We start from the raw sequence: 25178 nt of genomic DNA on the forward strand, positions 1-25178 counted from the left end.
GATAAATCATTTGAGGAGTGAGCTGTGTTTGCTGTGATTGAACACAGTACCATGTACACAGAAAAATCACCCAGCACAGTATGCACAGTTTCAATTTTTTTTTATGTAGTTAGGAATCAGTTACAAATAAGTTTAGGGTCTGGGGAGTCAGTACTGCGCAAGTGTGAGGGTCTGAGTCCAGCTCCTTTGCACCCATGTCAAAAAGCCAGGGTGGGGAAGCATGTGCCCCAGACTCCGGCATTGGGAGGCAGACACAGGCGCGCTTAGAAGCCCGATAGCCAGTCAGCCTAGCTGAATCCACAAACCCCGGGTGCAGTGAGAGACCCTGTCTCAAAATATTAAATGTGAAGCATGCTATGGTGTTTGTCAACTTGACACAAACTTGACAGCCCTGGGAGAAGGGAGCTGGAGCTGAGGGGCCCCTCTCACCTCCGTAACCCTAGGCATGTCTGGGGGATTGTCTTGATTGCACCCAATCCTTGTGAGGGTGCTGTCCCCATGCAGGTGGTCCGAGGCTGCAGCAGAAAGCTAGCTGAGTGATTTATAAAGAGCAAACCAGTGGGCAGAGTTCCTCCATGGCCCGTGCTTCAGTGTCTGCCTGGAGTTAATATCTTGACTTTTTTCATGATGATGGACCGTTCCCTGCAAGCCAAATAAATCCCTTTCCTCTCCAAGTTGCTTTTAGTCAGCGTTTTATTTATTATTTTTTTTGTCTTTTTTTTGAGCCTGGATCTCTCTGCATAGCTCTGACTGGCCTGGAATTAAAGATGTCCACTACCATCCCTGGCACGGTAGAGTGGTTTTTATCATAGCAGCACACGAAAAAGACAGAGTGGTAGAAGGCCACTCAATGTTCACCTCTGGCCTATGTGTATGTACACACACACACACACACACACACACACACTCACACACATGCACGCACATGCACGCACACACACATGCATGCACACACGCATTCACACATGCACAAACATGCTCACACATGCACAAACCACACACACATGCACATATGCATGTGCACACACAAACATGCACACACATCTATACACACAAACAACCTTATACAAGCAAAACAGAAATGTAATTTAAATTTAAAAAGAGTGCAAGAATCCTTTCGAGCCTCTGTCTCCTTGTTTGCAGAACAGCAACAGTGAAAAAGCCAGTGCTTAGGGTCTGTGGGGGCTGTGGGGGCTGTGGGGGCGGAACCAGATAATCCCATTCCACACTGTGTAGAAGGGAGCAACCAATCAGTGAATGGTGCGTTGTAAGCAAGTGGCTTGTCTGTGAGTCTGTCTGTCTGTCCTCAGGGCCCCCTTCTCTCCTCTCACTTCTCACTTTATCAGAAGGTATCCTGATGTCAACCTCTGCCTTCCACATGTGCCCATGCACAGCATGTATGTACACTTGTGCACACATACATGCCATTTCTTTATGTGCATCGCAGTTAACCATTCATCTGTTTTGAACTATACTCTATCTATTCATCCATCCACCCATTCATTCACTCATTCATTCATCCACCCATTCATGCATGCATTCATTCATCCACCCACTCATTCATCTGCCCATTCATTCATTCATTCATTCATCTATCCACCCATCCAGTTATCCATCTCTCTACCATCCATTTATCCACCCACCCATCTGCCTATACATCTACCTATTTATCCATCTCTTTATCCATTCATTTATTCATCCGTATGTACTCAGGAATGTCATATGCCAATATAAATAATTACATTACACAGGCAAAACACATGGCACTAGGTTGTTGAATTTACAAAAGCTCACAAGTGATAGCTTGTTCTCCTAAAATCTGATTGCCGCACCCAAATGCCACACCTTGAATTCTTCCTTGGGCAGATGTCAAACATCCAGGTTAGATTTATTATCCAGGGCTTTTGGGGGAGGGGAATGGTGACAAGAGTCTGGGAGAGAAAACAAGAGTCCACATTGGACAGTGAGTGGAGGAAGGGAGCCTGGTGGGGAAGGGGAGGGCCACCTGGGACCATCCTCTCCAGACAGTCATATTGTTAGAAGTGTCTTCAGCTGATCTCACTGCTCCATGCTGTGTGTCCAGGAGAGAAGAGAGGAGGTTACAGGCACAGGCTGGGCTTAGGGATGTGGTGCTGGCTTGCTTTCCTCCACGGGGACTGGGCCCCCTCTATGTCAGGATGGTGCGCTGCCGGAAGGGAATGTTGACTCGGCTCTGTAGCCAGTTGATGTAGTCTTCCTGGGGCATATGGATAATGTGTTCTCTCACAAACTGTGGGGGTAAACAAAGTGTTACTCTCAGAGTCTGGTTTGAGAGCCAGACTAGACTGCCACTCCCAACCTCTCCTTGACATCCCAGAAGCCTTTGTGAGATCCAGGATGCCCCCCTACCCTGACCCCCCAAGACTCAGACACTCATCTTTAGGTTGGTGCAAAAGTAACTGAGAGTTTCTTCGCATCGCTGAAATGTACCATTTGATGTTAGAATACATACTTAATACAGACCGATGGCTACGTGATACAATGTTTTTAATGCCACGTTCCTTGATTTACATGTTTGGTAGTGACTTGTGCCCTGATGTTTATTTTATACTGTGGAAATCTATGTTAGTCGGAGGACAGATTTGAGTTTCTTTTTAGAAAAAAAAATTATTTTTCATTTTATATGTGTGAGTGTGTGTGCCTGTGGAGGCCGGAAAAAGGCATTGGATACCCTGAAAATGGAGCGACAGGTGGTTGTGAATGATCATATGGGGAGCAGCCAGTGATCCTAACTGTGGAGACATCTCCATAGCCCTTTGATGTTCTTATTTGAATTCAACAGAGACAGTGGGTTTGCTCTAGGGGCTAATGAATGTCCAGCGCAGGATGGTTCAGGGAGACAAGGGCTTGTTGAGAGCCACCATGGAAACTGATCCTTTCACAAGACTCAAGAAAAGTGTTGTTTGAACTGTCAGTTTCTCTTACTATGTGTAGCAACAGCCATTTCTTGATTGATTTGACACAGGCCAAAACATGGACAGGGTAAGGCAAGCGATGACAGCCGGCTCTGTAGCTGGGACTGAAAGAGGCTCTAAGGCAGAAACCAGACTTGTACCAACACCCATCATGGCTATTGTTTGTTGGGTTGCTCTTCTGCTCCATTACACCGGGGGAACATCCCCGGGGGATCTGGTGCTCTCTTCTGGTTTTGACGGGCATCAAGTACACTTGTGGTGCTTCTATGTGCACACAGACAAAGGGAGTATACATGTACAACAAAAATAACGAGAGAGAGAGAGAGAGAGAGAGAGAGAGAGAGAGAGAGAGAGAGAGAACGAACCACTCAAATCTGCTGTGGTCTCTCTTCTTGGTTGTCAAGTTGGCTACCTCTGAAATCAACTAAACCCCAAGCCGCTGGGGTTTACCCGTGTGGGGGAAGTTTTCTTAATTAAATCGTTTGAAGTGGGGGAAAAAGCCACTTTTAATCTGGATCTTTAGATGTGGGAAGTTAATACCTTTGATTTGGGTTACCCACACCTTCCTGCCAGCAGCAGATACAGAGGACACGGAAGAAGGAAGCCCCTCTCTCTGCCAGCTTGCCCTCACTTCGGCTGGCAAGTCCATTCCTCCACTGGCACCAGAGCCTGCGTCTTTGAAGACCAGCTCAGACATCCAGCCTGGTGGGCTGAATAAGGTGGCAAGTCCATTCCTCCACTGGCACCAGAGCCTGCTTCTTTGAAGACCAGCTCAGACATCCAGCCTGGTGGGCTGAATAAGGACTGAGCTCTCGTACCTTCCGTTGGTGGACAGCCGTTGCTGGGGTTAGCAGGACTATGGCACATAAAGCATCCGGAAGGATCTCCCACATAGTCACTCTCCATGGTGCTGGGGAGAACCCTGACTAATGCATTTGCCTTTTGCTAACAGACAAGTGTTTCTAAAGTTAAATGAAGTGGGCTGAGTTTGGAGCTATGGAATCTGGGGCTATGAACTTTGGAGCTATGGAGCGTGGGGGCTATGGAGGCGTGGACTGTGTTCATCCAGCATATTCCTCTGACCTTCTTCTGGCTTATGTCTGCTTCTTCCATCACCTGAACCACTCTTTTGCTGGGGGACACTTCTGTAACCAGCTTTGTGAAGACGACATTTTCCAAGAACTCAATGGATACGAAGACACGGGTTTTTACAGTATTGGAAAACCAAACATGTCTCACTGGGGAAAAAAATGTGTTGATCAGAATGGTTTCTGTTGTGGCTCAAAGGCATGTGTCTGAGCCTCGTTGGAGGGATGCAGAACTCGCCATCTAAAAAAACCTCAGTTATTCCACATCGACCTGTACCTCAGACCAGACTGGTTGTTTGGGGGAAAGGGCCCCACTCCAGTTTCTGACTTCGATCTTAAGCTGATTTTAAGCTCATCTTGTTGCCATTCACCCAGGGAAATTTAAGGAGGCCAAGAAAACCCAGCTAGATACATCTTTTTCTAGTTTGCTGCTTAATCTCTTAATATTCCATCAGTGTATATTCATTATATAAAGAGATGGGTTTATAATGGCTCAAGAGGAGAATGCTCACTGACCATGCCTCTCGCCAATTACTCCTCCTGTCCCCACCCCAATTAGTCCCCTAAAATTTTCATGTCATGTGTGTGTGTGTGTGTGTGTTATGTACAATCTAGGCCCTACCTAGAGAAATTCTAGTAGTCTGGCCTTCAACACTTACTATAACCATACTGAGTGACGTGCACATCTCTGTAAATGGCATGAGTAGCTTTTCTAAAGCCATTTGTCCTTAAAGTCTTCGTTCTGGCTCAGCAGCTCTTTTAAGACTTACTTATTTTTATCTTGTGCGGGTGAGCAGATCTGACTTTGCCTCCCAGGAGAAGGCTTACGACACACAGGCCTAGTGTTTTGCCTGGGCCCTTGCCGTTAGGTGGTCTGTGATGCTCTCTCCTCGGCAGGAGCACGCTAAGCGGCAGTCCCCATCCTGGGAGTAGCTTTCCCCTCTGTACTACTTGGAGACAAACACCTCTTCCGTGCACCTCAATTACTGAATCCACTGCCCTCAAATTAGTTCTGTCTAGTCTGTCAGAGGTGTCTCTGAGGGTGTATCAGTGAATTGAGTAGAGTCCGTACATCTGAACTGGCCCACGGGGCCTCCTCCTCCACCCCTCTTGACCTTACCCTGTGCACAGCCCCCCTTCCCTGGTCATCTTGTAAAAGGCCAGTCCATCCTTAAGCCTGTCTACTCTTAGAGACTCACGTGTGACTTGCTTCTTTCTTGGGAGGTACCGAAGCCCCTATTAAAATGCACCTATTAAAATACAACCTGCTAGAACTAAGGAGGCACGGGCTGGAGAGAGAAACTTTGGGGGGGGCAGCTAGATGTGTCTGTTGCTCTTGGAGAGGATCTGGGTTTGGTTCCTAGCACCCACGTTAGGGGGCTCATAGCTGCTTGTAACTCTGGCTCCAGGGGGAATCTGATGGCTTTGTTTGGCCTTGGTGGACACTGACACTCATGTGTGCCCCCTCCTATATACATAATTTAAAGACAGAATGAGGGCTAGGCCAGAGGTTCTCAACCTTCCTACTGCTGCAACCCTTTAATACAGTTCTCCATGCTGTGGAGACCTCAACCATAACATTATTTTTGTTTCTACTTCATATCTGTAATTCTGCTACTGTTATGAATCATAATGCAAATCTCTCTGTTTTCCTGATGGTCTTAGATGACCCCTGTGAAAGGGTCATTTGACATCCAAAGGGGTCGTGACCCACAGGTTGAGAACCACTGGGCTGGCAGGCTAGCTCAGTAGTTAAGACCAGTGACTGCTCTTGCAGAACACCTGAATTTGGTTCCTGGAGCCTACGTGGCAGATTGTAACCATAGGGAACATGTCCCAGGGGCTCTGAGTGTGTTTTCTGTAAAAGCACTAGATACTGCATATGGTACACATATGTACATGCAGACAAACACTCACATGCACATGATAAAAATAAATAAATCTTAGAATACATCACCTTTGAAAGCAAGGATGTACCCTAAGCATTTTTTAGAAGGAAGGGCCTTTATGGGCAGTGGTGGTGTGCACCTTTAATCCCAGCACTTGGGAGGCAGAGGCAGGTGGATTTCTGAGTTTGAGGCCAGCCTGGTCTACAGAGTGAGTTCCAGGACAGCCAGGGCTACACAGAGAAAGCCTGTCTGGGGCGAGGGGGAGAAAGTCAGGGCTTCAAATGTGATTTGCAGGTTCTCTGTCAGTGGGTGACATCCCCAGCTCTCCTGCACTGTTTCATTTTGAGACACAGGCCTGGAGCACTGCCTCTGGCTCCAAAAGCTCCTTTAACGTTTCCTTGGTATCCTTACTGTTGTTGACGTCCCAAGCCTTGAGGGATGGTGGTGCTGGTGAATATTCCTCACCACCCTCGAGTCCTGAATCTCTCCTTCGACTTTCACAGGTTTTCCCAGGCTGACACATCACCTCCTTGGTCACTTTCTGCCACGCCCACTGACTTGCAATGTGCTTCTCCAACAAGTCAGGCCGTGTCTCGCTTGGGGCCTTCACATGGGTCATTTTTCTTGTCACTGTGTCTTGTGCCTTCTTCTCTCCGTGATTCTGACTTCTCGATGTTCATGTCCAAGGTTAGATCTTACCTTTCTCGGTTGCCTTGGTTAGCTAGGTCCTCCCTGCTTTATTTTAAACCAGGATGTGTTACTGTGCATCCAGCGTACCTACATTACCTTCCTCCCCACAAACCAGCATTACCATGCATCCAGCACACCTGGGGCCTCATTAGCATGTCAATTCTGTGTTGGCAAATTTGGTCTGGTGCCTGAGGCCCCACAAGCACCCAGTAAGGGCTACAGTGCTGGTGGGTTCACACCACACGTTCGGACATTTGGTAGCATGCTTTGAGATGCTCATTTCAAGGATCAACCCACTTACATCTCCTCCAGCCTTCCTGACTCCAGGGAGTACCACACATGACCTACGTAGACTCTAACGACCCAAAGGCGTGCCTTACCACACTCCCTCTCCTATTAGAATATGAGCTTCTGGAGGGCGGGGGGGTCTCTGTGTTCTGGGATGACTGGGTCTACTGCACTTAAGCAGCAACCACCAGGGGCGCTGTGGGGAAGGGGGTGCTCATTACCTCAATGGCCACCGCAATGTCCGGGGAGCACAGCTCCCAGATCCGCAGGTCCTGGAGTACCTTCAAGAGGACGTGGGGCCGGATCCTCAGGTCCAGGTTCTCTCCAAACTTCTGCAGCTTCGTCAGGATCTTTTTGGCAGGCCGGAAGCTCTTCAGATCCTCAGGGAGTTTGGACAGCAGATCGAAGTACCTTCAGGCCCACCAAGAGGAGAGAGGCAGTTAGGGAGCCCAGGAGGGGCTGAGCTCCTTGGTCTGCCATCTTTTTCTTTTCTACTCCTTTTGGGTTGTTATGGAGGTAGCCTGAGGGGACCTGTCGCCTAAACCCAGTTTCTGTAGGGTCATACAGGAGGCAAGTGTTAACTTTTAAAGGGGGGAGGGGATAAGCCAGGGCTAGCTTCTGTTTCTCAGGTTAACAAGGAAAGGGCATGCTTTAAAGCAGATAGCGGAGAAGCCCAGTTGGGGGGTAGGGGTATTTAGGATTCCTTTCTGACTGTTAATCATGCCGGGGTGGACATGGATACATCTGGGGGTGTTTTCTGGGTGACAACAGCAGCAGCAATGATGACGGTGGTGATGAAGATAGTGGTGATGATGGTGACAGAGGTGATAGCATGTGCTTTTTTTTTTTTGTCACCATGATAATAAGCTCAGCCGACTGACTGTGTGTCTCCTGCCACCCCTGGGAAAGCGTTGTTGAGATGGTGGAGCAGGTGGGTTCTAACCCGTCTCTGTCTAACCTGCTAACCTTGGCTCTAGGAGCATGCTTTCAATGTGGTCAGGGCTCACTTGGGACAAGTGATGGATGCCCCATCCTTAAGGGGTATTCTCAGGGCTGGCAGGCACAGTACTTGCCACCTATGTATAACCCCCTGAGTTTGGTCCCCAGAGCCCACAGAAAGGTGGAAGGCGAGAAGAGAATCTACAGTTGTCCTCTTACTTTGGCGTGTGCCCCCCAACTTTCTCTCCCCCCCTCCCCGTACTAATAATTCAGTGACAACTATTATGTAATTTATGATGACTAAGATGAAGAGTGCCCTCAGACCATGGTAGAAGGCTTTGAAGGAGAATTTGCCCATCCAACATTCTTGGATTCCTGTTTTCGTACTTCCGGAACGTTTTTATATGTTTGTCCCTGTGTCTTTGTGTAGCGTGAATCCCTGTGCCGGTGTGAGCTCTGCCGGAGAGTTACTCAGCACTGAGCCAACTGTGTCTAGCACACAGTAGGTAGTCATGGTTAGTATCTGGAGAGAGCAAAGAGATGACTGGACCAGTGAGGGACCCAGCTGAGCGCCCTTTGTTGGCCAGCCTCACTTCACGTGACTTGGTTTTAACACCCTGTCCCCCATGGTGGTTCTCCCACAAGAAGACCAACAGCTCTATCCTTAGACAGGCTCCGTGGTCAGAAAAGCTCAGCACTAATTCTTCACTTAGTTTCTAACCTTTCTCTGCTTTCCACCCAGGCAGAGAGGGTTATGAACTAACTTCCACTCCCAACACACACACACACACACACACACACACACACACACACACACACGAGGCACCTTTGGGATTAGGAGCCCGGTATCTTTGGGGATAGCTCCAGCTCATCAGACAGCAAAGCTCTGGAGAAGTGAGGCATTGTGGGTAATTCCTCCATCTCTCCTACCGCTCAGGGTCACCCTGGCCAGTTCCTGTGCCACATCACTAAGAATGAGGGCGGGATTCTAGGGCTACCTCCCCCTTTTGCTCCTGTTTTTCTTCGAGCTTCTTTTACTTGGCAGAGGTGGGAGGGGTGGGAAAAGGAGATGACCGGATATATCAGACTCCACCTCGATGTGGCAAGCTGGTGTGCAGTGTGGGAGCAGGCAGAGGCTCACGTCCTATGCTCACCACATACAAAGTAAGGCCTGGGACGTGGGAACAGGCTCCTTCGAGTCTTAGTTTATTTGTGAAATAGAAGTTTCATGCGTATCTCCCAGGCCTTGGGGGATAAATATGTAACATTAAAGTTTCTAAGGGTTGCCTCTGCCATCCTTCCATCCATCCCTCACTTCATAGTGATTTCTTTTTTTTTTTTTTTTTTTTTTTTGGTTTTTCGAGACAGGGTTTCTCTGTGTAGCCCTGGCTGTCCTGGCACTCACTTTGTAGACCAGGCTGGCCTCGAACTCAGAAATCCGCCTGCCTCTGCCTCCCAAGTGCTGGGATTAAAGGCGTGCGCCACCACGCCCAGCTTCATAGTGATTTCTTACAGCTGCTCGCTACTTCCTTTAAAAAATACTCTTTATCCTGTTTGAATTGACATAATCACAGATATATATCTGGGGCAGGTGTGCCACATGTTAGGCCTTTTTTTTTGTTTGTTTTGTTTTGCTTCTTTGTCTTTTTAAGACAGTGTCTCACTATGTAGCCTTGGTTAGCCTGGAACTTACTGTGTTGACCAGACGGGCCTTGGAGATCCACTTCCCCCTGCCTTGTGGGTGCTGGATTAGAGCAGTGCGGTACCACGCCCAGCAAATGTCAGAAGGATGTGTGATGCTCGGTACATCCAGTAAGCAATCGTCACTTCTCGGATGGGTGGGAGGATGGGTGGGAGGATGGGTGGGAGGATGGGTGGGAGGATGGGTGGGAGGATGGGTGGGAGGATGGGTGGGAGGATGGGTGGGAGGATGGGTGGGAGGATGGGTGGGAGGATGGGTGGGAGGATGGGTAGGGAGACTCAGCACCCACCCTTCCTGTTAGTCTCAATCGCCCAGGGCCATCACCCTGCCATGATGCAGTCCCCAGTCCTCACTGTGTGGCTGCCTGTTCTTCCGTGCACTGAGGTACAGTGTTCCTAGGGTATGTCTGTCTGCGACTGCACCCCTGAGAAACTCAATTATTTTGTGGGGTTATTCAGTTATGCAGTGATAACGTCACAGAACTCAGACTCTATAGGTATTGCTTTGATGGACAGGTTTAGTGTCTCTCTCTCTTCTCTCTCTCTCTCTCTCTCTCTCTCTCTCTCTCTCTCTCTCTCTCTCTCTCTCTGTGTGTGTGTGTGTGTGGTGTGACTTGGCAAGTGAACTCTCCTTACTTCTAACACAAGGTAACTGTGAAACCCGGGTGGTTCTGAAGCTGATAGGTGTCCCTGTGATTGTGCTTGGATCTGGGGTGGGGGGTGGGGGCAGGGGACGGCTGGTGGCCAATGGTAGCTGGGAGGTGGCATCTCTAGGCTACTAAAGAATGCTGGGGCTGACCATGACCTAAGCCCCAGGGACTGTGTTGTCTGGTCCACGGGGTCTTACCAGTGGTCGGCAATCTCTTCTGCATCCCCTTTTACTATGGAGACCTGGTGCCTCATCTTTGTTATGTCCTTCTGGAAGTTTGAGGTGACAATGAAGGAGTGGAACTTCTGGAGTCCTCGCTCCTCCTGGCGCCTGTAAAGTTGTGTGGAAGAGGAGGGGAGAGCAGTCAGACACACAGACCTCCCCCTCCCTTAGCCACCCGGTGGCTCGGTGGCTTGTTCAGATGTCACAGATCCACCTCTCCTTCTACCCGGCTGTTGTTACATTGTAAATCATGGCCAGGCTTAGCTCTCTCTTCAAGGCTCTGAAACCATTTTTGCCACCTCTAAGAGATGACGATTACATTCTCTGTGTGGAGCACACTGACTGTACTGCCAGTCATACAGTAGGTGCTTAACTCCTGTTGGTTCTTCTCTCCCTTAATCTTGATGGCATATAGGTCCTCCTTCCAAAGAGGATTTGTGCTGTATGTCTGTGGCTGAGGGCCCCTCACCCAGCACCCACACTTTGCATCCTAGAATCTCCCTTAAGTTCCCAGATGACCCATTTCCTACCATTCCCAATGGCGTCAATGTGCTTAGAATCTCATGCCTCTTCCCAGTGATCAGAGTCTTTGGGACAATGTGTGACCCCTGCTAATGAAGCCTTTATGACCTGGCCTCTCTCTGGCTCTTTGATTGCCTCACAGACATCCCGGGAGCCACAGCTGACACCCGGTGATTCCTTTTCTTCCCCTGGGATTTTGCTTTTTTCGTGGGAGTTCCTTCCTTTCCTAACTTCCTAGCTGGAGTCTCTGGGTCTGGATCCTACTTTACTGCTCTGCCATGCACAGGGACCCTGGTACGAGACTTCTCTGAGTGTGCTTGTGGCAGCATCTGTAGGGGTCTAAATAGAGCCACTCACCCATGGGGTTGCTTTGCAGCATAAACAGTGAGGAATGACAAAGGTGCTCAGTGATGGAGCATGCATGCCGCCTGACGAGGTACCCTAGGGATGACATCACTGCCATTCACTCACCTAAGAACGCTTCCTTCCGAAAGACGTTCAAATGGCTTTCCCAGGTCGGGAGGGGACCAGATCTCTATGTCCCCTCAGCCCTCTGCTCTCCCCCAACAAAGCTCTCTGTCTCTCTCTGTCTCTCTGTCTCTCTGTCTTTCTCTCTCTGTCTCTCTCTCTGTCTGTCTCTCCCCCCCCCCAGTGAGCTCTGAGCAGGAAGGGAGGGTGAAGGGTTACCTGGGGGCTCTGATGAGATGGGCAAGCTCCCTGGGGCACACATAGGAGATGGGCTGTAGTAAGGAGTAGGAACCCAGTGGCCTCTTAACGTTGAACCCCACTGATGGCATTCTGTGTGTGAACCTCTTGCCCCTACCAGAGTCCCCAGGTACCTTTCTGCTTTGAGTGTTTGAGTGTAGTTTCCCTGCTACCTTGGATAATTCTCTTCCCTGTTTCTTCTCTTCTGGGTTCCTCTACTTCCATCATGAGTGTTCCTAAAGCCACCTCCTTAGAGAGGACCTCCTGTGCCTGACTCAGAATCCCTGGTTTCTGGCTCCTCCCCTCATTTTGACTCCAGCTTCTCTTCTCACCTACCTCTTCCTGCTCCTGCTCCTCCTCCTCCCCTTCCTCTCCATACCCCCTGTTCCTCCTGCTCCTTCTCCTCCCCTGCTCCTGCTCTTCCTGCTCCTCCTCCCCTTCCTCCCTATCCTTCCCTACTCTTCCTCCCCTTCCTCCTCATCCTCTCCTGCTCCTCCTCCCCTTCCTCCCCTTCCTCCCCATCCTCCCCTGCTCCTCTTCCTGCTCCTCCTCTCCTTCCTCTCCATCCTCTTCCTGCTCCTCCTCCTCCCCTTCCTCTCCATACCTCCTGTTCCTCCTGCTCCTTCTCCTCCCCTGCTCCTGCTCTTCCTGCTCCTCCTCCCCTTCCTCCCTATCCTTCCCTGCTCTTCCTCCCCTTCCTTTCCATCCTTCCCTGCTCCTCCTCCTCCTCCCCTTTCTCCCCATCCTTCCCTGCTTCTCCTCCTGCTCCTCCTCCCCTTCCTCCCCTTCCTCCCCATCCTCCCCTGCTCCTCCTCCTGCTCCTCCTCTCCATGCTCTTCCTGCTCCTCCTCCTCTCCTTCCTCCCTATCTTTCCCTGCTCCTCCTCCTCCCCTTCCTCCCCATCCTCCCCTGCTCCTCCTCCCTTTCCTCCCCATCCTCCTCTGCTCCTCCTCCCTTTCCTCCCCATCTTCCTCCTCCCCATTCCCCCTGCTCCTCCTCCCCTTCCTCCCCATCCTCTCCTGCTCCTCCTCCTTCCCTTTCTCCACATTCCTCCCTGCTTCTCCTCCTGATCCTGATCCTCCCCTTCCTCCCCATCCTCCCCTGCTCTTGCTCCTCCTCCTGCTTCTCCTCTTCCCTTTCACCCCCATCCTCTCCTGCTCTCCCCTTCCTCTTTCTCTTTTGCTGTTTCTCTTCCCTCTTCCTCCATCCTTGCCTCATCCCACACGGGATGATTCTAACTTGTGTCTCTCTGTGGATGCAGAGATTTCGTTTCTGTTTTCCCAGAGGCAGAGTCAGCTTCCCGAGGGTGGCAGGGATGTCTCTCTTTGCCGTTACTCTAAGCCCTGGCCACTGGCCACACATGCTGAGCATGCAGTAGGTGTCAGGTTCACATGCTTGCAGTGAACGGGACATATGTGGGTTCTTACTTCCTGAGGATTTCCATCTTGTCTTGCAGGCAGAAGCCGGCCTCCTGGGCTACGCTGTAAAACTTGGCCCGCATGTTGCTACACACCCCGGTCTTGCAATAGATGATGTCACGGTTAACTCTGCTGTTGACAAGAGAATTAGAGTGTGGGGTACTCCTGATAGCTTCACGGGTCCCACTGGTCTCTCTGAGCCCAGGATGCCCCAAAGTGGGAACTGCTGGTGTCCAACCAGGCTCTCCTATGAGCCTCCCTTGGCATCCCCTTAGGAGGCTGTGAGAATGGGTGGTACCCAGGCCTTATACACAGCTTCCCCTGGAGCCCAGCAAAGGCAGTGAGCTCCACCTCCATCTCTACCCCATCTCAGCTGTGTGGCCTTGGGTGGGACATGGCATGTGGCCAGCTCTCTGCCTGTTGCTGTATAAAATGAGACAGTGCTCCCGCCGTGCAGGAGTCCTGGGGACTATACAAGGTCCTGGAGGTAGGATGTGGCCCATGCACTGCTGCCGAGGGAATCACACATCACTTTCTACAGTGCTGTTCAGTGTCTGGTCTGTGAGACCCGTGTCCCTCTCTCCTGTCTCTGACTTTGGGGAATCTGGTCTGAGCTGAGCTGTGCCCACGGTCCCGTGAGACAGAGGACGCCATTGCTACAGGTGAGTTCTGCCTCTGGCCCGCGCAGTCCACTTCCCCGCCCGGCTCGGCTCACCTCTTCGACTTCTTCTGGATCACCTGGATGTGGCTCTCTGCGCTTGTAGTGCTGGACCGCTCGCTGAAACACCAAGGGGGCACTTTCTAGTTGTTTCCATTAAAAGGTCCCTCGGAGCCCCTCCTGGCATGTGCTAGGCCTCTCAGAATGCACGCGTGGTGGAGGTTCTTAATCTGGGCACCAGGATCTAGTGCCCGTCAGCGTACTCCATTTCCAGTCTTGGACCGTGCGCCTGTTGCTCTTTCTGCCTGGAGTGCCCTCCTTGCCCCCTTTCAGCCATCTCTATGGATGTTGTTTTGTCTCACCGTCCATAGTGAGCCCTGCACCCTCAGACCCCTCAACTTTGACCTTTTGCCTCAGCATGGTTTCGGGATATGCATCTTCACTGGCACATGTTGGTAAAGGGGTGGCCGCGAACCCCACTGCCCACCCCACACTGTCTTTGGTGTTCTTGCCTCCAGACTCTCAGTTCATTCCTGGGAACATTTTACTAACTCCAGGCTGTCAGCTTGACCACAACTGGGAGGAGCTAAAACCGAAGCCGCTGGGCCCTCGGGTGAGGGCTGCTACTTGATTGGCTCATTTGAGGTGGGAAGACCCACCTTAAACCTATGCCATGCCTCCTGGTGACATAGTATGTAGAGGGGAACAGAAGAAGGAAGCCTGCTTGCCCTTAACCTTTCTGGCAAGCAGGCTTCCTCTAGCTGGCTGCTGGGGTGTCCCTTCACTGGCATTAGAACCCACTTCCTCAGGATTCCAGCACAGACTGGGGACAAGCAGAGACTTCCAGCCTCGTAGACTGAATGGGTACTGGATTCTTGGCCTTTCTTTATGGAGACGGTTGTTGTTGGACTAGCCAGACCACAGCCTTAAGTCACTTATTCCCTCCCCTCGGCCCCCGCCCTTGACTCTTTCTAATTGTGCCATGATTCGGTCCCTTGCATTAGGGTTCTGCCCGATTGCTTTTGAGGCAGGGTCTCGCTATGTCGTTCTGGCGGGCTTGGGACTCCCTGTGTAGACCAGGCTAGACTTGAACTCACAGCTACCCCACTGCCTGTCCCTCTTGAGTGTTGGGATCAAAGGGGTGTGTCAACCACACCTGGCACACTGAGTGACATTTGTCTTGTTGGCACTTGCTTACCACCCCCACTCCCTGTCTCCCCTGGTTTCTTCCAAATAACTGAACAATGAACTGGGCTACTTTATCGATGAGATCTGGGGGTAATGGCATCTTACCCTCTATGATGGTGGCTTCTCTGTGAGGTATAGGGGGTAAGGCTGTCTTACCCACCCATGACAGTGGCTTACATTCTTTCTGGTTTCATGGCTTGGGGGACTTTTGGGGGTGGACCTGGCCATCTCTCAGAGTCCTTCCTGAAGAGAAGAACCTGGCATTTGCTGCTCTTTCTAGAAGCTTCCGGGATTGGACCTAGAGGTTTTTGGCCTTTTAGGTGATAAGAGAAGTGTTATCCCACCTGGACAGGATACAGGGCCCCACTAATAAGACAAATAAGGGGTATTGTTATCAGGTTCCAACCACCTGCCTTGACCCGTGCAGATGAATCATGGGGAGACCATGTTGCTCCTGCCTTTCTCCTATAGATTCCTGTCCCCTCAAAAAGGAGATGGGAGGTGAGGGGGGAGGGGAAATGTGGGAACTGGGTTCAAGCAGAAGAGCAGCACGTGCAAAGGGCCTGAGGTGGGAGGAAAGTTGGGGGCACGGAGCAAAAACCTCCACTCAAACCAAGGCAGGGGAGACTGAGGCGGGTAAAGGGCGCCTCTGCAGTTCACCTGCTGCAGTTCAGCAGCTAGACGGCGGGCTTGTCCCCGTTCTGCGGGTCTCAGCTTAAATACTAAGCTCAGCCGAGGCTACTGCCTTGGTGGGCTCCCCACCCTCCATTTTTTTTCCAGAATACTTTCCATGGCCATAGCTCTGTGTGTGGCCAATCCCGGGGCTGCACAAGGGACACCTGTCACGTTGTTCTCAGTTCTCCAATGTGGAAAGGATTCAGGGATCCAGGGAGGCAGACTGTTAGCATTCCTTCTAGGCTCCACTCACTGTTACCTGGCAACAGCCAGGTGTGCCTGACTGGGTATAAAAGGGGTTGCTTGCCCCCTCTTCTCTCTTGCTCTCTTACCCTTCTCTCCGCATCCCCCTCTCCTCTCTCTCCACATGTTCATGGCTGGCCTCTACTCCTCTCTCTCCTCTCTCTTCTCTCTCTCCTCTCTCTTCTCTCCCTCTCTCCCTCCCTCTCTCTCTCCTCTCTCTCCCCCTCTCCTCTTCCCCCCTCCTACCTCTCCTCTCCCCCCTCCTCTTTTCTCCTCTCCCCCTCTCTCTTCTCCTCTCCCCCCTCTCTTCTCCTCTCCCCCCTCTCCCCCCTCTCCTCTCCCCTCCTCTCCCCTCCTCTCCTCCCCCCTCTCCTCTCCCCACCTCTCTCCTCCCCCTCTCTCCCCTCTCTCCTCTCCCCCCCTCTCCTCCCTCTCTCTCCTCCCTCTCTCTCCTCCCTCTCTCTCCTCCCTCTCTCTCCTCCCCCTCTCCCCCTCTCTCCCCTCTCTCCCCTCTCCCTCCTCTCTCCCCTCTCTCCCCCTCTCCCCCTCTCCCCCTCTCCCCCCTCTCCTCTCCCCACCTCTCTCCTCCCCCTCTCTCCCCTCTCTCCTCTCCCCCCCTCTTCTCCCTCTCTCTCCTCCCTCTCTCCCCTCCCCTCCCCTCCCCTCCCTCCCCCTCTCTCTCTCTCTCTCTCTCTCTCTCTTTCTCTCTCTGTCTCTGTCTCTGTCTCTGTCTCTCTGTCTCTACTCCCTTTCCAATTCCCCCTCCCATGCCCTAAATAAACTCTATTCTATACTATACCCGTTGTGTGGCTACTACCTCAGGGGGAAGGGATGCCTCATCATGGGCCTACTGTGCCTCCACCAAACATATTCCTGGTTCTTTTCCTTTTCCTTTTCTTTTCTTTTCTTTTCTTTTCTTTTCTTTTCTTTTCTTTTCTTTTCTTTCTTTCCTTCTCTCTTCTCTTTTTCTTCCCTTTCTTTCTTCCCTTCCTTCCTTTCTTTCTTTCTTTCTTTCTTTCTTTCTTTCTTTCTTCTTTCTTTCTTTCTTTCCTTCTTTCTTTCTTTCTTTCTCTCTCTTTCTCTCTTTCTTTCTTTCTTTCTTTCTTTCTCTCTTTCTTTCTTTCTTTCTTTCTTTCTTTCTTTCTTTCTTTCTCTCTCTTTCTCTCTTTCTTTCTTTCTTTCTTTCTTTCTTTCTTTCTTTCTTTCTTTCTTTCTCTTTCTTTCTTTCTTTCTTTCTTTCTTTCTTTCTTTCTTTCTTTCTTTCTTTCTTTCTTTCTTTCTTTCTTTCTTTCTTATAAAACAGAGCACAGACAGAGAAGAAAAACTTCACGTCTATTTTACCCAGCCTCTCACTGAGGAGGGAATGGTGTGCATTTGGATCTTCTTGACAGTTGTGGGAGGCTCTGTCTCCAGAACCACTCGTGCTCAGTGCTAATCCAAAATCAGTGCTTGTTAGACCCGCTGTGAAGGCTTACTCTGTAATTCAGGGCTCTTCCAAATTGGGAGGCAAAGTAATTCAGCCACCTGTATCACCCTCGATGCCTTCAGCATCCTAATCTATCGCATGCACTTACAACATCCTTCTGAGAGGTCTCCGCGGGCTTCCTTGTACTAAGGGCCCAAAGCACAGGGATGTCCCAGTCAGATGTACGAGCATACAGTGTGTATGTGCCATTCTGCTTATTGAAGCTTCCAGACCTAGTACAGCTCCTGATCCACAGAGGGAACCTAGGAAGGTTCGGGGACCGACTCCATGTTACATGACAGACTATTCCAGGAAAGGCAAGAGGTAAAGGTCACTCAGAGCAAGGTCCTCTAGGCTTCTGTGGATTTGTCCCACAATATCATGATGCAGATCTCAGGTAAGCAAGATGAAATTTAATATTAAAATAGAAGAAGACAAGGGGGGGGTCACATGCCACGCTCTCTCAGCTGGGTCTCTTCATGGGTAGGAGAGTTCAATGAAAATCATGGGATAGAAATGTCTGGGAGAAGTGTCAGCCCCCGGGGGCAAAAGGAGCCTGTTTTTAGTGATGCCAAAAGAAGGGAAAGGTGCCCCTCCCAGCCCTTCTCCCTGGGCATCTGTGTAGTGGTTCTAGGACAGGACCGACTTCCCTGCCTCTGTGCCACCCCCTTCCCCAGTTCCCTGCCTTCCCCACTTCCCAGCCACTGTGTCCCCTCCCACCCCATTCCCCACCCCCCCAGGGGCTGCAGGCTTCAGAATTTCCTACCTGGACTTGTGTGTGGTTTGCCACTCCTTCCATCCATACTCACTCTTGATTTGCTTGACTAAAGACAGGATGCTGTAAAGCAAGAGGAATCTTTTAAAAAAGTGTCAGATGCAGGGCCTGGGAGCAGCAGGTGTGGATGGCGGCACCAGATGCCTCCTTTCAGAGTGAGCTGCAGAGCAGGGGAGGTGGGGTGCAGGGATTGCTTGGGCCTTTGCTGGGAACACAGATTCTGACCACAGTGTCTGAGTTGTACCCCAGAAACACATACACAGATACTGGAGAAACACACACACAGATGCTGGAGAAATGCACTTAACTCAAGAACTCACAGTCAATTAATCACACACACACACACACACACACACACACCCCACAATTTTTAGAATTAAAAACATACCTAGAATTTTGCATACCCACAGGAATTACACACACATGTATAGACAGATGGGGCATTTGTAAAGCACACCTAGAATTCCATACTTACCTAGAATCACACACTCACCTAAAATTTTACACTTACCCAGGATCACACACTCACTCAGGATCACACACTCACCCAGGACCACACACTCACCCAGGACCACACACTCACCCAGGACCACACACTCACCCAGGACCACACATCTCACCCAGGATCACACACTCACCCAGGATCACACACTCACCCAGGATCACACACTCACCCAGGATCACACACTCACCAAGGATCACACACTCACCCAGGATCACACACTCACCCAGGATCACACACTCACTCAGGATCACACACTCACCCAGGATCACACACTCACCGGGGTCACACACTCACCCAGGATCACACACTCACCCAGGATCACACACTCACCCGGATCACACACTCACCCAGGATCACACACTCACCCAGGATCACACACTCACCCAGGATCACACACTCACCCAGGATCACACACTCACCCAGGACCACACACTCACCCAGGACCACACACTCATCCAGGATCACACACTCACCCAGGACCACACACTCACCCAGGACCACACACTCACCCAGGACCACACACTCACCCAGGACCACACACTCACCCAGGACCACACACTCACCCAGGATCACACACTCACCCAGGATCACACACTCACCCAGGATCACACACTCACCCTGGATCACACACTCACCCAGGATCACACACTCACCCAGGATCACACACTCACCCAGAATCACACACTCACCCAGGATCACACACTCACCTAGAGTTTCACCCACACCAAGAATTCCATATATATCTGTAACTTCACACCTGTAGAATCTTAATGCTCCTGGAACTCCCCCCACCCCGCTCCCCACAGCAGCATCCACACAGAAGCCCAGAACAACATTTCCCATGGAATTCTATACACACAGTCGAATTGCCAAGACTTGGTGATAGAGCCCACTTGAAGGGCTTACTGAAAACCAGAGCTGCTTTGGAGGTTCTGCCTCGGTGGGTCTGAGATGAGGTCTTGACACTGGTGTCTTCCCAAATACACAGTTCTGGTCGCCAGCATCACATAGGAACCATCAGTACATGTGACAAAGAAAAGCCATCTTCCTACAGCCTTGGGGCTGGGGTTGGGTGGGGCTGGTTTTTAGAGAGATCTCTGTGAACCTCTCAGCCTGTCAGCTGACTTCAATGTGAAATGAGGGGAGCTAAGGCTTTTCCTGTCCCCATTAGTCTCACAGAAGCTGCAGTGCCCAATGCTTTACTAAATTGCTGAGATTTCATTTTTTTTTTTCAAGAAAGAATTAACGAGGAAGGGAGATTTCTACAGTGTCTCTGTAGCTGTGGTTATCATCGAATCGAATTCAGAGTCCACGTGAAAGATTTCTCCAGGGTCAGATTCTTTATGAGCCATATGGGAGTCATCATAGATGGTCCACATCTGTGAGGTGGGTGAGCTGTGCTGGGTAGGGTTTCCCTGGCCTCTGCTTCAGTGTCTGCCTCCATGTTCCTGTCCTGAGTCCTGACTTCCCTCAGTGCTGGGCTGTGTGATCCAGGAGTTGCAGGCTGAAGTTAACCCTCTCCTTCCCAAGTTGGTTTAAGTAGGTGTTTCATCACAGCAATAGAAAGAAGACCGGAACATGTGGAGATGGTGACAGTGGACACACCTGTCTCAGCACAGTGCTGCAAAGATTTGTGGCTCCTATATAAGGAACAGAAGTAATGACTGTCCCCGGCCTGGCATCTACTGGCTGCTAACTCTCTGTCAGGAAGATGCTGGCATGTTAATGAACACATCATCTCCCTAACTGCTCTAGAGACTCACTGAGACAGGCATAACTCCCAGCACACTCAGTGCTTTACACGGTAAAGCACGGTATGGCTTACTAATCTCACTACGGCCATTTTGGATAGGTTGCTAAGGGGGTTCATTTTACAGAACTGCAACAAGACTCTGGAGAAACAGTGGGCCAGATATCACACAGAAACTGAACGCTGGAATGGAGACATTCCCTAGTCTATTAGGTTCCAAGCCATACGCAGGTGCTCCACTTACCTAGGTGCTCCACATACCTAGGTGCTCCACATACCTTGGTGCTCCACTTACCTAGGTGCTCCACATACCTAGGTGCTCCACATACCTAGGTGCTCCACTTACCTAGGTGCTCCACATACCTAGGTGCTCCACATACCTTGGTGCTCCACATACCTAGGTGCTCCACATACCTAGGTGCTCCACATACCTTGGTGCTCCACATACCTAGGTGCTCCACATACCTAGGTGCTCCACATACCTAGGTGCTCCACATACCTAGGTACTCCACATACCTTGGTGCTCCACATACCTAGGTGCTCCACATACCTAGGTGCTCCACATACCTTGGTGCTCCACATACCTATGTGCTCCACATACCTAGGTTTTCCACATACCTAGGTGCTCCACATACCTAGGTGCTCCACATACCTTGATGCTCCACTTACCTAGGTGCTCCACTTACCTAGGTGCTCCACATACCTAGGTTTTCCACATACCTAGGTGCTCCACATACCTAGGTGCTCCACATACCTTGATGCTCCACTTACCTAGGTGCTCCACATACCTAGGTGCTCCACATACCTTGATGCTCCACTTACCTAGGTGCTCCACATACCTAGGTGCTCCACTTACCTAGGTGCTCCACATACCTAGGTGCTCCACATACCTTGGTGCTCCACATACCTAGGTGCTCCACATACCTAGGTGCTCCACATACCTTGGTGCTCCACATACCTAGGTGCTCCACATACCTAGGTGCTCCACATACCTACGTGCTCCACATACCTAGGTGCTCCACATACCTAGGTGCTCCACATACCTAGGTGCTCCACATACCTACGTGCTCCACATACCTAGGCTTTCCACATACCTAGGTGCTCCACATACCTAGGTGCTCCACATACCTTGATGCTCCACTTACCTAGGTGCTCCACTTACCTAGGTGCTCCACATACCTGTTTTCCACATACCTAGGTGCTCCACATACCTAGGTGCTCCACATACCTTGATGCTCCACTTACCTAGGTGCTCCACATACCTAGGTGCTCCACATACCTTGATGCTCCACTTACCTAGGTGCTCCACATACCTAGATGCTCCACATACCTAGGTCCTCCACATACCTAGATGCTCCACATACCTAGGTGCTCCACATACCTAGGTCCTCCACATACCTAGGTGCTCCACATACCTAGGTACTCCACATACCTTGGTGCTCCACATACCTAGGTGCTCCACATACCTAGGTGCTCCACATACCTAGGTGCTCCACATACCTAGGTGCTCCACATACCTAGGTGCTCCACATACCTAGGTACTCCACATACCTACGTGCTCCACATACCTAGGTGCTCCACATACCTTGGTACTCAGTCTCATTTTACAGGTGGGAGGATTCACGCCTAGGGAGGATGGAGACACCTGTTCTCCTGCACCATGCTTTGGAGAGGTACCAACTTGACTTAGAAGCTTTCACAAGAAGGGAGGTCTCTCTCTCTGAGTGGACATTTGCCACCTTCCTTTGCCTGTCACTCGTGCTGACCGGGCGAGTGCCTTAGGGACCTGCACTGTCTCAGAGGGCTCCCACATTGTGCCGGATTTGTGTTGAGGCAGCAGCAGACCAATTCATCAGTAACAGGCAGAGGTGGGGTGTGATGTATTGGAAAACATCGGGCGGGGTGTAATTACAGCGCTAACGATAACCACTAAGTCATAGCTGGCGTCCCGGTAGGCTGGGGCTGATGATGAACCTCCTCTTCTCTTCATTTGTTTTCCCGTAAGTAATTTACTCTCTCAGAGGGAGCCGTACGGGGCGAGGAGAGAACTGTGACTTCACACCCGGCATTTTCTCTGGAACATTTTTAGGAGCCACAGGTCCCCGGGTGAGGCTTTTCACCAGAAAGATGGACACCTTGGGCTCAAGTTTAACCTTGCTTGGGGTGTCCAGAGATGCCTGTGCTTTTCGGGTAAGAATAAAAATCCGCCAGACGAGGGCTTTCAGGATGAAGTCCCTCACCAGCGCATGCTTTTCCCTATCCCGTTTTGGCTCCATTTCCTGATGGTGCCTCGGTCCCTCCTAACCAGGTCTGCGTATGGCTGCCTGCATACTCCTCCCCTCCCCCGACGCTGAATGTACATTACCTTTGACAGGTAGGCCTTTGCCCCGACTTTATCCCAAAGAAAGAAGAAACTGATTCTCATGACTATCCCCCCCTGACTAGATCGATATTCCACCTCCACGCCGATTCTTTTTGAGCCAGGGTCTATGTAGCCTAGGCTGGCCTCAAACTCAGGATCTTCCCGCCTCATCTCTCAAGTGATGAGATTATACGTACATGCTACCGCGCTTATCTTATGTTTAGATTCTTCTGACTTTTCCTGAAGTGCTGGGGATGCAGCACTAGGCTCTGCACACACCAGTCGAGCTCTCTACCCCTCACCACTGAGCTGTCCGTAGCTCAAAACTCCCATTATTTTTGTTCATCTTTTATTTAATTTTGACAACTCCATGCCTGTATATGATGTGATGTGTCTTCATTGCATCCATTCCAATTCCCCACTCTGTTGCATGCAATTTGAAAACCACACCCCTGCCTTTGCCCAGGAGTGCTGCCGCCCATGATCTGGCCCCTCCCTTCTTAGCTCTGTGATAGGCTGCTGCAGCCACTGCCCCAGTCAACTTCACCAAGCCACCATCACTAATCGGTCTTCTCTCTCCCCCCACCTTGGCTCCGTGAAATGAAAAACACTCAGATAATTTTATTCCTTTAGAATTTGCCCACTAGCACAATTGCTGGGCACAGAATCTTCTGCCCTAAACTTATCAGCTAGCCTGTATCTGCTAGCCTCTGCTGACCAGTGGCGAAGGCTTCCCCAAGATCTTACATGATAGCTGCGTGCTTCTCATTCTAAAACCTGGCTGAAAGCCTACCCCCCCCCCCGCCCCCACCCAACCCCTCTTTCCCTGCGTCTCCTTTTCCTCCTAGGACCCAGAAGACCCACCTGTCTCTTCCAACAGCAATTAGCTCCCGAACTCTTTTATTGACCAAATCAAGAACCAATTAAAGAACCAGACCTTACTGTCAACACCTTCCCCTACTAGATATCCCTATTTTGTCTCTTCTAACCTCTCTGCCCTCTCTCTTCCCCCTTTTCCCCTCCCACACCTCCCCTCTTTGCGTAACCCACTGACTCGCTGCTGCCCACTGGAATGTTGACTGACCCTGATGCCTGGCTCTTGGATTGCTCAGATCTTGCGCATGTCACCATGACAGCAGTAGGTTTACGGAAGCAGCAGCCATGTTGTATCCAGGAGACAGCAGTTCGTGGCCCCACCCCACCCTCCAGGTTTTATATTCTCTCTGCCCTGTCTTTTGCCATGTTCCATGAGCCTTGTGGGGAGTTGATACGCACATCCAGCACTCAACAGCTGTTTGTCCTCAGCGCTTTGACCAGTTCTGAGTCTCTGAATTGACAACTGCCAGCTGCAGAAAGAGATTCTCTGGCCAACATAGAAAGCAGTGTTATTTCTGTAAAAATCCCTAATTTTTAAATACTTAGAGGTCTTCAGGCTTCTCCTTGAGTGAATAGTTTACACACACTCATGAGGAAGGTGGGTGACAACAGGAGCCCAGGCAGGCCGAGAGGCGACACGTCAAGGAGGCTGCTTTTGGAAGTTAGAACCATCTAGATGTAAGCAGTGTGAGTCAACTCACTGTCCACTAGCTGTGTGTCTGTTAGCTTTAGCCTCTCTGAACCCTGTTCTTTTATTTGTGAGATAAAGATGGTAGCTCCCGCTCCGAGGGGTTGTTGTAAGAATCTGGGGCAGTTGCACATATACGCAAGTACACAGCTCGGTGTTTGGCTCAAGAGTTGGTAACTGCTGTTGTGGCAGCCACTGCTAGTTGACTGACATCCTTCAGCTGCCCAAAGAATTACGGTGACATACCTGGGGGCTTTCTTCTGTATCTCGCTCTCCACCAAGATGGTTCTTCGGGCATCTTCCCGGACCATCTCCAGCAGCTTCTGCAAGTCTGATGGGAACAGGGAAGGTTACCCTTGACCTGGAGACAGGATGGTACATGGGTCCCATGCCTGGCCTGGGGATGCCTCTGCCTGTGGGAGGCAGGGATGCAGACAGAGATCCTACTGGGCCTTAGAAGGAGCAGCTCCTAGGGGCTGGCAGGTTACCAATCTGTCTTAGTCAGGGTTTCTATTCCTGCACAAAACATCACGACCAAGAAGCAAGTTGGGGAGGAAAGGGCTTATTCAGCTTACACTTCCATACTGCTGTTCATCACCAAAGGAAGTCAGGACTGGAACTCACACAGGGCAGGAAGCAGGAGCTGATGCAGAGGCCATGGAGGGATGCTGCTTACTGGCTTGCTTCCCCTGGCTTGCTCAGCTTGCTTTCTTATGCAAGGACTACCAGCCCAGGGATGGCCCCACCCACCATGGGCTGACCCTACCCACCATGGGCTAGGTCCTCCCCCATCAATTCCTAATTGAGAAAATGCCTTACAGCTGGATCTTACGGAGGCATTTCCTCAAGGGAGGCTCTTCTCTCTGTGATCACTCCAGCTTGTGTCAAGTTGACACACAAAACCAGCCAGTGCACCATCTGACCACCA

The 25178-nt window shown here is 50.7% G+C and overlaps 1 protein-coding gene across 3 annotated transcripts in view; it reads right to left on the minus strand.

The window, feature by feature from the left end:
- Nucleotides 1-1752: 1752 nt before the first annotated feature.
- Nucleotides 1753-25178, minus strand: part of Ccdc60 (coiled-coil domain containing 60) — a 167345-nt gene continuing 143919 nt past the window's right edge. The window contains exons 8-14 of one of the 3 annotated variants that reach the window (XM_021162733.3): nt 24497-24581; nt 18061-18132; nt 13781-13843; nt 13075-13197; nt 10397-10528; nt 7131-7320; nt 1753-2269 (exon numbers count right to left, since the gene is read on the minus strand). In XM_021162733.3, coding sequence (XP_021018392.1) covers nt 2168-2269; nt 7131-7320; nt 10397-10528; nt 13075-13197; nt 13781-13843; nt 18061-18132; nt 24497-24581 — 767 coding nt within the window. In that variant the 3' untranslated portion in view covers nt 1753-2167. The remainder of the gene's footprint in view (nt 2270-7130; nt 7321-10396; nt 10529-13074; nt 13198-13780; nt 13844-18060; nt 18133-24496; nt 24582-25178) is intronic. The other 2 variants (XM_021162734.3, XM_021162731.2) reach the window with 2 other exon arrangements.

This window comes from Mus caroli, unplaced genomic scaffold, assembly GCF_978045245.1.
Source record: "Mus caroli unplaced genomic scaffold, Mus_caroli_1 scaffold_4, whole genome shotgun sequence".
Classification (NCBI taxonomy): domain Eukaryota; kingdom Metazoa; phylum Chordata; class Mammalia; order Rodentia; family Muridae; genus Mus; species Mus caroli.